At 62.6% G+C, this 12231-nt stretch overlaps 1 protein-coding gene across 7 annotated transcripts in view; it reads right to left on the bottom strand.

The window, feature by feature from the left end:
* The window catches only part of KCNT1 (potassium sodium-activated channel subfamily T member 1), a gene marked incomplete at its 5' end in the record, with an annotated part of 68169 nt that overhangs the window by 8580 nt on the left and 47358 nt on the right, over window positions 1-12231 (bottom strand). For 6 of the 7 annotated variants that reach the window (XM_081067523.1, XM_081067522.1, XM_081067527.1 and 3 more), the window contains 13 exons: window positions 724-744; window positions 1034-1162; window positions 1253-1336; window positions 1811-1912; window positions 5887-5998; window positions 6348-6482; window positions 6653-6724; window positions 7142-7314; window positions 8678-8783; window positions 9864-10089; window positions 10469-10704; window positions 11005-11154; window positions 11828-11936. In XM_081067523.1, the coding sequence (XP_080923649.1) occupies window positions 724-744; window positions 1034-1162; window positions 1253-1336; window positions 1811-1912; window positions 5887-5998; window positions 6348-6482; window positions 6653-6724; window positions 7142-7314; window positions 8678-8783; window positions 9864-10089; window positions 10469-10704; window positions 11005-11154; window positions 11828-11936 (1655 nt within the window). The remainder of the gene's footprint in view (window positions 1-723; window positions 745-1033; window positions 1163-1252; window positions 1337-1810; window positions 1913-5886; window positions 5999-6347; window positions 6483-6652; window positions 6725-7141; window positions 7315-8677; window positions 8784-9863; window positions 10090-10468; window positions 10705-11004; window positions 11155-11827; window positions 11937-12231) is intronic. The other variant, XR_013994533.1, reaches the window with a different exon arrangement.

Consider the following 12231-nt stretch of genomic DNA (forward strand, 5'->3'; position numbering starts at 1 on the left):
GTGAGGGTCGGAGGGGCGGGACCCAGGAGGGGGAGGGCGCTGCTGGGGACAGGAGGAGGGTGGGCCCAGGGCCCAGGGACACGGTGCTTTCCTTCTCCATCTCAGGAGGGGGCGCCAGGCCGGAGCCTCCCTCCTGAACCCCCAAGTGCCCGGCCTCCAGCCCTGACTGCACGCCTGTCTCAATCTGCTGGGTGGGCAAAGATGGCTGCCTCACATCTGCGGGCCCTGTTTGGGAGGGTTCCCTCTGGGCCCTGCATGTCCTGATTTGGCCGTGGAGGGTTACCTCCTCTTGGGCCTTGGTTTCCCCATTTAGGGACAGGAGAAATCAGAGGCTGGGAGCATGATGGACTGGGAAGCGCCAGGGCCTGGGCATGGCTCAGTGGGCACACGGGGCTCTGGGGGTGATGCAGGGAGCCCCATCCAGGCAGCACCTCGGGTGGGCCCACACTCGCATGGAGGGGGATACCCGCCATGGTGGGCCACAGCATGACATGCAGATGGCACGTGTGTCTCGGGGAGCTCGGGCTTCCCACCAGGGGCCGCACTTTCCCCATCTGTATAGGAGGGTGACGCCATGAGCCCTCTTAGTGGATCCACACATCCCGGGCCTCGCTCCCTGACCTGGAGCCCAGGGCCCTGCGCCCTCCCACCATGGGCTGGTCCAGGCTCAGGCAGGACTCTGCACAGCAACACCTCGACGGGAAGCGTGAAAGGGCCGCTCACCTGGGCTCTGAGGTCGTGGGACTGCAAAGGAAACCAGGAGTGGCCTGGGTACCTGGGGTGCTTCTGCTCCCCCCCCAACACTGCCTGAGCCCCTCGTGGGCATCAGTGGGGCAGGCCGCCCACTGTGGTTCCAGGAGGCTCAGCCTCGCCTGCCCCGTCCGCTCACAGCCGCCCAACCAGATGTGTCCCATGTGGGGCACGTGCACTGGACCCCTGAAGGGCCTGATCCCCAAAACCACCAATGGGGACGGCCCAAATCGCACAGGGAAATGAGGGGCTGCCTGCTCTGCAGCCTCGCCCACTTGCGAACCTCCGAGGTGGAGAAGACGTGGCACTCGGTCCTGTAGACACCGATGGGGATCTCAGCACTGGAGGAGCACAGCTTCTGGAAGAGGCGGCCGTAGGTGCCGATCCACAGGTCGTCCTCGGTGATCTTCATCTGCAACGTGCAGGCACCCTGAGCTGAGCCGGGCCGGCTCAGGCGGGCAGTGCCCAGCACCCCGGTGCCCAGCCAGGCCCCATCACTTACAGCACAGAGGTAGCCGGAGCCCGGCGTGGTGTCCAGACCCAGCAGCAGCCTGGTGATGGAGATCATGTAGTCCTTCACGAAGGACTGGCCGGGAGGGAGGCCGCAGTGAGGCAGGGCGCCCACCAGGGCACGCCCACCAGGGGCACGCCCACCAGGGGCACGCCCACCAGGCTCCCGAGCCTCCACGCGCACAGGAAGCCACCTGCTTGCCAGTCCCCAAGCACAGCTCAACGAGCAGACAGCTGGGAAGCCTTCGCTGGCCTTGGCCAAACGTGTCAGGTCAAAAGAGACCAGAAACAAAGGCTGCCGAGAGCCACGTCCCTGGAGTGACTTCTGGAGGGAGGAGGGCTGGGGACACTTAGAGGGGACTCCTGCTGTGCCAGGGCAGGGACGGGACCCAGAGCCACCCAATGTTCTGTGGGCTCCCCTGGACCCAGGGAGGGCCGCTCAGCGGGAGGCACATCACTCAGAAATGGGACCGATGTCAGCAGAAGACGGAGACAAGGGCCTGGGCTCCCAGCGGGCACCACGGCCTCCCCACCTGCTCCCCCGGCTGACCTGATAGAGCAGCGTGTCCAACATGCTGATGCTAAAGACACGTCCAGCGGCGAAGGGCAGGCGGAACATAAAGGCCAGGTTGGAGCCGTTCTCCCGCTCCCGCTGCAGGAAAGGGGGGCTCAGATGGGCCAGTGCCCACAGCCACGACGGCGCATATGCGTGCAGGGTGTGAGCACGAGCACAAGTGCACGTGTACGTACGAGCATGCACGAATGCGTGAGTGCACACACCGGCAGACAGCCAAGCGAGTGCCCGGCTGCGTCCCCACTGGTCACACTGGGGCCCGAGCTGGGGAGTAAGTAGTGTTTCCTGGCGGGAATTCTCGCCCGTTCTCGGGAATTTTTTTCGCTTTTCCCAAATCCCAAGAAAAGTTGGTCGGGAAATTGGGGAAACCGGCTCCTTGAACCCAGGTGGTTGGTAGTATCGGCCGTCACTTTGTGGAAACGATTCATTGTGGAGAACAGAAAACAGTGTATCTCAGGATTCGGGAATGTGAAAGAGAAAAATTCCTGAGAATGGGCAGGAATTCCCGCCCGGAAACCCTACTCGGGAGAAAGGATTTGAGGCCCTGAGGAGAGAGAAGTGGGGCCCGGGGGACGAGGGACAGGGCAGTCACACAGGGCCCCATGCTTGGGTTACTGCTTGCTGTTGCTACCCCAAGTCTTAATCATCTTGGTGACGTCATCCTGGAAGTTGTGTTTCATAAGTGAAGGATGATGGCACAACAGAGTGTGTGTGACAGAGCCCAGAGAACCACGTGTGCCGTTTATACCCGGTGGTCCATGAGCACAGAAGTGGGGGACCCACAGCACGTGTCCTGTGGCTGCTAGGACAAATCCCTGAGACATCACAAGTTTATTCTCTCACATTCTGGCAGTCCACAGGCCAACGGGCTTTCCGGGCCTGGAGTCCAGGTGTCATGGGGCCCACACCCTCTGGTGGCCCTAGCAGACAATCCTCTCCTTCACCATTTTTAGTTTCTAGAAGCCGATCATTTTCTTGGCTCAGGGCCCTTCCTGCACCTTCCTGGCTCCCAAAGGACCCCAGTGACTGCGCGGGGCCTGACTGGGGACCCAGGGCCATCTCCCATCTCAAGGTCTTTGATGCAACCCCAGCTGCAAAGTCCCTTTTGCCACACACCATATTCCATACAGGCCTTGGCAATTAGGACGAGGACATCTTCGGGGACATTATCACCACAGCACAAGGCACGTCCCTGACTGAGGAGCGGGCTGTGACAGCCCCAGAGGGTGCAACTCCCACTGGAACCACGTCTCGCTTCCAACTCGGAAAGAAGGTGCGAAACAGAGGCCAGGGAGCCGCTTACCACCTTTCTGACTCTCGCTGCCTCCTGCAAGGCACAACGCTCACTGCAAAGGACACGACCATTTCCTTCTGGTCCCTCCGTACTTGGCAGGACGTCCAGGGTGTTGCTGGCAGATGTGGTGGGGCGGGGAACTGACAGTGAGTGAGTCTAGGGCACTTGTCGCTGTTCCTTTCAGCAAGAATGAGATGCGTGTGACTGAGGAACATGAGAACCATGTGACCGTGTGGATTCCCCAGCCAGACACATGTGGCATTTAGAACTGGCACAGCACGTGATGAGAGTGACAGATGAACTTCCCAAAATCGTTAGGATGTCATGTCCTCACTCAGAATGGTACGGACAGGTGGGAAGACCCAGGCCAGGCCCAGAGATGTAAGAGCCATCAGAACTCCTGCCTTTTGCACAAGGCCACCTTTTCATCCTGCAGATTCCCAGGCCGGTCCTGGGGGACCTGAGAGCTACGACCAGAGCATCAGGGTACAAATGACAGCGAGACGCAGGAATGCGTGTGGACGAGCCCTTCCTGTGATCCTGGGGCCCAGGAGCCTCACGCAGAGCAGGAAGCAAGATGGGACTGGACATGACGGGCAGCCACTGTCAGAATGGTGAGTGTCAGAACAATGAGGTCACTGAGGGGCCTTGGGTGCGGGAACGGGGAGAACAGCCCCTTGCTCTCACGTCTGGCTTTTGGAGATCTTCCCGAGCACGACCTCCAGGGAGCCACTCTAGTCTGCAACCCAAATCTCTCAAAAAGCACGTTAACCTCAAGGCCAGAAATGTCCAGTGCTGCTGCCGTTTCTACGGTGAAACCTGCCCAGGGGAACACAGCACCCCCCGCCTTGCTCCCATCCTCCTGCAGCGTCCTCTCTGCCTGGGAAGTCGCCGTGACCTGTGTGGCCTTTGGTTTCTTTTCTTCTTCATACTTGAAGTAGAACACACGTTTATAACAAACATGCACACTTGATAACAACAAACGACGGTGCTTTAAAGAAATGTTCCCAGCTGTTCCTGTGGGAAACTGTCACCATTCGTTGGGCCATCTGTCTAAAACGTCGGGAGCTGGGTCGTGCTTAAGGTGGCAGAGACCTTTAGGGGAGCCCAGGCCAAGTCTGGACAGCGTGTGAGAAGACAAGGGCTCCAGCGGCCTCCTACGCGGGCCGAGTACTTGCCCACGGTGGCCAGGTGTCAACTCCGACCATCTCCCGAGAGTGGGTATTGTCCCGTGGCTCTGCTGGCCCTCTCTCTCCTCAGCCCCCCAGCTCCAGGGCCTCAGTCCCATGGGGACTTCGGAAGGGCCAGCGCTGTTTCCTGAGGCTGCGTCTGCAGTCATGTGTGCCGACGGCCTGCTGCCTGTCCAGGAAGGACCGGGGACTGGAGCGTGGGTGCCGTGTGTGCCAAGCAGACCCACTTTCAGCCCACCTCCCAGAACAGGTGGGCGCGAGGCCTGCAAGCAGCTTGGTCTGCTTGAGGCACCCAGGGAGGGAGGACCCCGCCAGGACATCAGCCTGGAACCCGATTCCAAGGTGGTCACCTGTCGTGCTCAGGTCTAACTGGACCTTCCACATCCTGAAACTCCTCCCCAGTTCCGGAAGCACCCCAGCATGTGGACACAAAACCCGACTTCCCACAGTTCCAGCTCCCAGTGTATGGTGGCCCCGGCGGGCTGCAGGGCAGCTCTGGGTGGCAGGCAGGTGCTGACCCTGAGCTGAGGTCAGGTGGCCGCCTCCAGGCAGGGGCTCCTCCGTCTGCTCCGCAGGCCTGGGGAACGCCTTCTCGGTTTCCGGCCACCCCTCTGGCAGCAGCGGAGCTCCAGGGTCCCCTGGGCATACTGGTCGTGGCTGGGTGGACCCACTTCTGTGGTCCACGCCAGTGCAGGGTGGATGACACTCCAGTGCTTGTCCCTTCAGTCTGGTGCTGATGGCCAGGCCCAGCACCAGGGTCACCCGTGTGGTGTGGGTCAGCCCTGCAGGTGGCGGCCACTCCCTGATAAGAACTTCAGCCTGGCTTGGGGAGCGCAGGTTCGCGGGGAATGGTGGCTGCTCCTGTCCACGGCGGCCGCTGGGGCCCTCTGGTAACTCGCTGTTCCCTGGTCTCAGTCTGGGCAACCTGAGCGCTGCCCTCACCCCACCACCCAGCCGTGAACCTTCCTGTGGAAGGCGGTGCTGCCACTGGCCTGAGCAGGGGCCTGGGGAGGGGTCGGGGTCAGTGAATATGCCAGGGTGACACCACCAGGGCTGGAGCCTGTGTCCCTGGTGGCCAATCTCCCTGTCCCTGGTTGGTACCTGTGTCCGCGGTGGCCTGACCCCATGGCCCTGGTGGGTCCCCGTGCCCCTGGGCTCACAGCCCTCCCCAGCTGATGCCCTCACGGAGCCCTGCTCTGCTCTGTGACCTAAGGAAGTGCTTCCCTCCGATTCCAGTCCCTTGTCTGTACTGGCAGTGACCACATGCACCTGCTGGGCAGCTGACAGAAGGGACACATTTCAGGATTGGATGTGGGGGCTGGGCAGAAGGAAGCAGTCACGGTGTCACCTGTGTTCGTGTCATTGACACGACAGGCTCCCAGGCCAGGACCTGGTTGGGGGAGCGATGTCCGCCCCCAGCCATGGCCCCCGGGCTGGGGCTACACAGTCGAGAGCCTCACAGGGAAGCTGAGTTCCATCTCTGAAGCCCCTGTGGGAGGAGGGCAGTGCCAGGCCTCCCGTGGGCCTCTCCCACTCCCTCCAGGCTTCGGCAGGTGCAGGAGGCTCACCTTTTCCAGTTTGGACAGAGCCAACGAGTAGCTGTCCTTGGCGCGGAACTGCATGAACCGCATGTTGGAAGGGTGGGTGAGCTCCGTGGTGATGCTGAGGCTGGGGAAGAGCCTGCGGGCGGGCGTGGGGTGGGGAGGTCACGGGGGCGGGGCCAAGGTGGGTGTTATGGGGGCGGGGTCAAGGTGAAGCGGTCACGGGGGCGGGGTCAAGGTGGGGCGGCCAGGGGGGTCAAGGTGGGGGTCACGGGGCGGGGTCAAGGTGGGGTGGCTAGGGAGGTCAAGGTGGGGGTCACGGGGGCGGGGCCAAAGTGGTGCAGCCACGGGGGCGGGTCAAGGTGGTGCCGGAGGGCGGGGCGGGTCAGGGCAAAGTGGTCACCGGGTGGGGTGGTAGCGCTGGTGGGGGCGGTGGGGATGACAGGTCCCTGCCCTGCCCTGCCCTGGGTGTGGCCCGCCGCCCTCACCGGAACATGGTCTGCACGTTGACAATGGTCTTGGCGTCGGCCATGTAGTCCTCCTCTGCGCTCATGGTGCTCTCCTTGTCCACCACCACCAGGTTGTCGGCGTAGATGATGCCACACTGCAGCAGGCTGTCCAGGCTGGAGGGGCAGCCAGGGGCCAGGGGTCCAGGAGCCCCGCTGGGGTGTGCCTGCCTGCCCCCACCTGAGGCCCGCCCCCACTCCCTGGGGGGTGGACCGTTAACTTCTGCTAACAAGTGGGCAGGTGCTGGCCTGCTCTGGGCAGTGGGGGGCGGGTGGCCGGGCCTTACTTGTCCACGGAGCCTTCCATGTAATAGACCATAGGGAAGCAGCAGATGGCCTCCAGGAAGTGGTGGTCAGGCCTGTGGGGACAGCAGTTCCTGGAGGTGTCCGTCCTGCCCTGCTGCCCACCCCCTGCCCTGGGTGAGTAGGGCGGGACAGAGCAGGGGTCCCCAGGACTGCAGATCTCAGGCCTGGGGGCCTTTAGAGGCCATTCAGGCTGTTCTTACTTTTACCCCAGGGGAAACTGAGGCCCTAGGGGGTGGGACTTGCCCAGGCCAGACAGCCAAGACTGGACTATGGGCTCTGGGCTGCTAGGCCTCTGGGGGGCCTCTGGGGGCTCACAGTTGTGGGGGGGCAACGGGGACACGAGAAACCATGAAAGAGGATGATGGAGCACCACCCAGGGCCAGAGGGCACGGGAGCCAGAGCTGGTGGGGAGACAGGCGGGTGCTTTCGGTGGGAAAGACCAGGGAGGCCCCCGCCCGGCAGGGCCTCACTTGTTGTCGAGCAGCAGCACGATGGGGTTCAGCTCCTTGCGGGCCCTGTAGTAAGCCCGCAGCGGCACGATGAAGTTGTACAGCCCGTTCCCCGCCGTCTCAGCCGACACGATAATCAGCTTATTCTTAAACCCATAGGCCTTGGCGTCTTCATAGCTGTTGTGCTTGCAGCCCTGCAGACAAGGTGCCGGAACCCACGCTGGCCGCTGCGGCAAAGCCAGACGCCCCAACCCCCATCCTTTACAGCCTGCATGAGCCCCTTGGGAGCCTCACATACCACCCAACCCGTCTGCGCTCGCATGTGGCTGCTCCACGGGGAAGTCACATCAGGGAGGGAAGGAGGTGTCTGGGAACACATGGTCTCGGCAGATGCAGAAATAAAACACATGTGGTGTGTCTGCATGTGTGCACCACCGAGACGCCCAGATGGAGTGGCACCCCAGCAGCACTGAGCACCCCAAGTGCCCGGTCGTGGTTTCTAAGCATCATTTCCCACTGGAAGGAGTCGGCTCCGTGAAGAAGTGGGTGGGTCCAGGACTGGAGCAGGGCAAGTACATGGTGGGCAGGAACACGATGGGCTGGGAAGTATGGAAGTGTTCAAAGGGTGACAGGACCTGTCGTTAGGACCCGGAAGCCAGGCTAGAGGGCCCCCACCAGCAAAACCAGGAAAGTCCGAAGGTCAGAATACTGACATGTGATGGATGAGGACGTTAGAACAACGAGCAATGATTATAACCCCCAAATAAGACAAGAACCTGGGAGCTCACAGTGGCTCACGTAAATGAGGGAGAACACACTCGCTTGGCAGGGGAAGGCTTCGCACAGCAGCAAGGACGCGGGATCATACCACAGACTGACGCCTCACACTGGTGGAAGTGCGGGAAGAGCAGCTATTTACCCAACCCCCACACCTGTCCCCTCAGTGACCTACTAACTGCAAAGGCAAAACCAGAGTGTTTTCACACTGGAGGACCCTGGCCGAGCCACCGGTACCACGTGGTCGAAGACAGTGTCACCACGGATACCACCAGAAGGACACACATCAGCTGGGGGGCGGAGCCTGACGCACAAGCTGAGTCTTCTCACAAGAAAACATCTGCAAACCCACCTGTGCTCTCAAAAATGCTAAGACCAAAAGAGCCAAGGGAGGGCGAGGAAAGTTCCAGACTGAGAGAGACAAGACAGCTAAATGCTGAGTGTGGCTGGGACAGTGTCGCCATAAAGGACAATCAGGGCTATTGTGACAACTGCACATTTTGAGAATGGTCCGTGGATCAGACACTCGTGTCTCGAGTTTGGTGAGCTATGTCTATAACAGGCATGTCCTTGCTTTCAGGAAACAGTTGCTGCAGGGGCTCCAGCCCACTCCCAGGGTTTTGGAAAAAACATGTCTCTTAAGGGGAAACAGGCATCCAGGGAGAACAAGAGAGGAGATGAGCAAAAGGGCATGAGCCAGGGAAGGGCCAAGGATTTCCTTGTCCTTGCAATTATGACAAAGTGCAGAGTCACGCAGAGTGAGGCCGAGAGGACACCTACCTTGTCCAGCCGGAGGCAGCAGAAGGGAGCTTTCACGGGCAGAAGGTGGCACAGGGTGGGGGAGCTGCCGATGTAGGGTGAGTTGGGGGGGTAGCCCTTCACATACCTGGGGTGGAAGATGGACACGGTGGGCTCAGCACTCTACCCCCAGCCTTGGGCAGCCAGCTCCTCCCTGTCCTCGCCCCTAGCCCAAGTGTTCCCTGCAGGCCGTGCTGGGTGGCCACATGGGGTGCCAGACCCCATGGACCCATCCCTGCTTGACAGCCTGGTCAACCCCTCCCTGATGCCCCCAGCACCCCAGGTGACAGGTGGACACTGGCCCTCAGCCCCTTCTCTACTCACTCCCCGGGACCAGGCTGGTGTCAGCAGGCTGCCACCCTCCGTCCAGCACCCAGCACACACCCCTGGGGGTGGCAGGCAACCACCCTGCCAGGACACTGGCCCAAGCAGAGGGGAGACGGCTGGCTTTCTACTCTCCTGCAGCTGGCTTATGAGACACCCCCTCAGCGGCAGCCCGCCACCTGCCACAGTGACCAGCTGCTCGGGCTGGCCCCCCGGATCTCAGAGCTGGTCCCCACAGCTGCTCTAGTTTTATAGCACGTTTACTTCATCCCAGAGGCAAAGGCCGGAAGCAGAGTGGCCAGGGTGACGGCCCAGCTTGGAGGGACTGGGAAGTCCAGGCGGCAGCCGGCCATGGCCATTGTCAGAGCACTGCCTGCCTGTCCCACCCGAGGCACGTGGCCGAGAGTTGCTGAAGACAGACAGGACAGCAGGAGTGACAGCAGGACCTGGCCCCAAACTCGGGGCAGATGACAGCTCAGGATGGGCCAGTGTCCTCCAGGCCTGGAGAATATGTCACCCAGAGCTCCCCTATTTGTGACCTCTGCAGACCATGCTGAGGACAGCCACCCCACTGAGTGGGCTGTGGTGTCTGCGTGTCAGGGGTCCAGAACATTCCATTTGCCAAACAAGGTACCCCGCGAGGCTGTTTAGAAGCCACAGTTGAGAGCAGGGGCATGACCCAGGACCGACACCCGTGGGAGCCCAGTGCCACCACCGTTGGCCTGCCTCTTCCTGGGTGACTTGCACTCACTGGGACACTTCTGACCCCTATGTCTCCACTCAGCAGCCCATTTCCTCCCTCCCCCCCCCCGTCAAAAGCTCTGCCCCCCCAGGCAACACTCACTCCACCACTGACAGCCCCTCGTCATCTGACGGTGTCATCTCGTCTTCTGACTGGTCATTCAGAAGGTCGCAGGGCAGCAGGGCTGAGCTGTCGGCCAGCTCCAGGACGGGCGCGATGCTGGGCCGCCGGCTGCCTGAGCCGTTCTCCGTGGGCAATGCCAGCTTGCCGGCCTGGCCGCCTTGTGCCGGCGGGCACTCCGTATGCTGGAAGTCCATGGCAACAGTCCCTGGAACAGAGTGGCTACTTGGCTGGCAGCCTCTCCCCCTGGCTCACCGTGGAGTGGCGGATTCCTGGGGAGGTGGACACAGCCAGCTCCCAAGACCCAGAGTCATGTTCAGCTGAACTGCCCTAGGGGCATCTGGCACCTTTCCAAACCTCAATTTCCCCCTCAGTATACTGGGACCAATGGTCCTGACACAGGGTGGCCTCAGCCGGGGCAGGCACTTGGCCAGCAATGCAAAGTCCCCGCAGATGGCAGGGGTGCCCCCACTGGACAGATGTACACACTGAGCCCCAAGGACGGAACAACTGGGTCTTGGCTGAGGTCTCCTGCACCTCCCACTGGGGCCGAGTCACGTGTCTGTGCCCAGGACCTTGGGCCTCACCCACGGAGGCGATGATGCTGTGCACGGGCAGGCGGGAGGGGCCCTGGCCCCCACCAGGCCCCACGAGGCCCCGCCGCTGCTTCTCCTCCTGCTTGAAGATGAAGGCGGAGTTCTCCTCCTTCGTGATGTTTATGTAAAAGCAGGTGTCGGAGGCCGCCAGCGTGTGCCGCGGCCCTGGGTTCAGCAGGATGCTCTTATTCTCCTCCCGCTTCAGCCCGATGAGGCACACGCCGTACCTGGTGGGGGGCAGCAGGATGGGGCCACTCAGGGGCCCCGCAGGCCCAAAGCCACCTGCCTCGGCTCCGTGGCGGCCAGCTCCAGGGGCCCCATTTGGGCTGAGGCCCTGGGCTGAGCTCTCCTCTCATGGGGGAGCCCCCTTTCACACGACCTGAAGACCCGAGGTCAGAAAGGGGAGGCCACGCTGCGTGGGCAGAAGGGCCAAATGTGGCCTCTGATGTCCAACCCAGGGGCCCGGCCCTGACCGGACCGGGTGGGGGGTGGGCAACCCCAGGCCCCACCCACCCGCCTGCACGTACTTCTTGTGGGCGTGGAACGCGGCGTAGGTGAAGCTCTTGCCCTGGTACTCGCGGAAGAACTTGCTGTCGCCCATGCGCACGTGGTACACCTCGTTGCCCGAGCAGCGCCCATACATGCGCTGCCACTGCTCCGGCGACTCCTGGCCTTCCCTGGGCAGGCGGGGCGTCACCTCAGCGGGCTGTCCCCGCCCCAGCTTCTGGCCAGCTTGACCCTGACCCCTGGCCCCTCCATGTCTGGCTAAGCCTCAAGGGTGACCTGAGGGCTCACTTGGCCAGTTTTAAAAAGCTGTGAACACTAGGGTCTTATTCTTAGGGGGCGCCACAATGTTTTGGGGTCAAGGCTGGCCTCCCCGCCTGGTGCCTACCCCAGGGCCACACACGAGGAGCTGAGGGCCGCAGCAGGGCCCGCAGCCTGGTCCCCCCGAACAGAAGACAGCGACCCTCCTCTGCCCCAGGCTATGCCCGGGACCCCCACCCAGGTGCTGAGAACCACACACACCTTGTCCCCCAGACCAAGCCCCCCCAGCCCGTGCCCGGCCCAAGATCCAGCTCTCCCGCCGGGGCCATGGCCCTTGCTGTAGGTGGGCCCTGCCTGCAATTTCCAGCAGCCCCTGACCTGTCCCCCATTTGTCTGCTCAGAGCCCCCCACACCTGCTGCTTCCTGAGTGGGCCGGTGTCCTCCGCCGGGTCCACATCAGTGACCCCCCCCAAGGCATCCAGGCCATTTCCCGGGGGTTGCCCACCTCCCTGGGCAGGACCTTTGCCCGCTGCTCGCCCTCCCCGTCAGGCCTCCCCGCATGGGGCAGGGCGGGCAGGCACTCACTGGCCGCGGGACGTGTGCACCAGCAGAGTGATGAGCGTGGACGTGGCCGGGCACACGCAGTTCAGGGCCAGCATGGCGTACTTGCACTCCTCCTCACACACCACGTGATCTGTGGGCGGGGCGCTCAGGGCCACCTGTCAGGTCTCCACGCCGCCCCACGGCAGACCCCGCCCCCAGGGCCCCCTCTGCTCATCAAACTCCCGCTCACCTGTTCGCCCAGGTCCCCAGCTTGGGCGCGCCCATCAGGTGCACCTGTCCTCCTTACCTTGGCTCCTGCCCTCACTGACGGGGCCCCCAGGTGCAGGACCGGCACCTCCAGCAGCTGGACCCGCGGGAGGCCCCCTCCACCCGCCCTTGGTGAAGACTGTCCCCTGGCAGCGGCTCTGCACGCTCCCAGGCCCACG

The sequence above is a fragment of the Rhinolophus hipposideros genome (genome assembly GCF_964194185.1).
Source record: "Rhinolophus hipposideros genome assembly, chromosome: 11".
NCBI classification, from domain to species: domain Eukaryota; kingdom Metazoa; phylum Chordata; class Mammalia; order Chiroptera; family Rhinolophidae; genus Rhinolophus; species Rhinolophus hipposideros.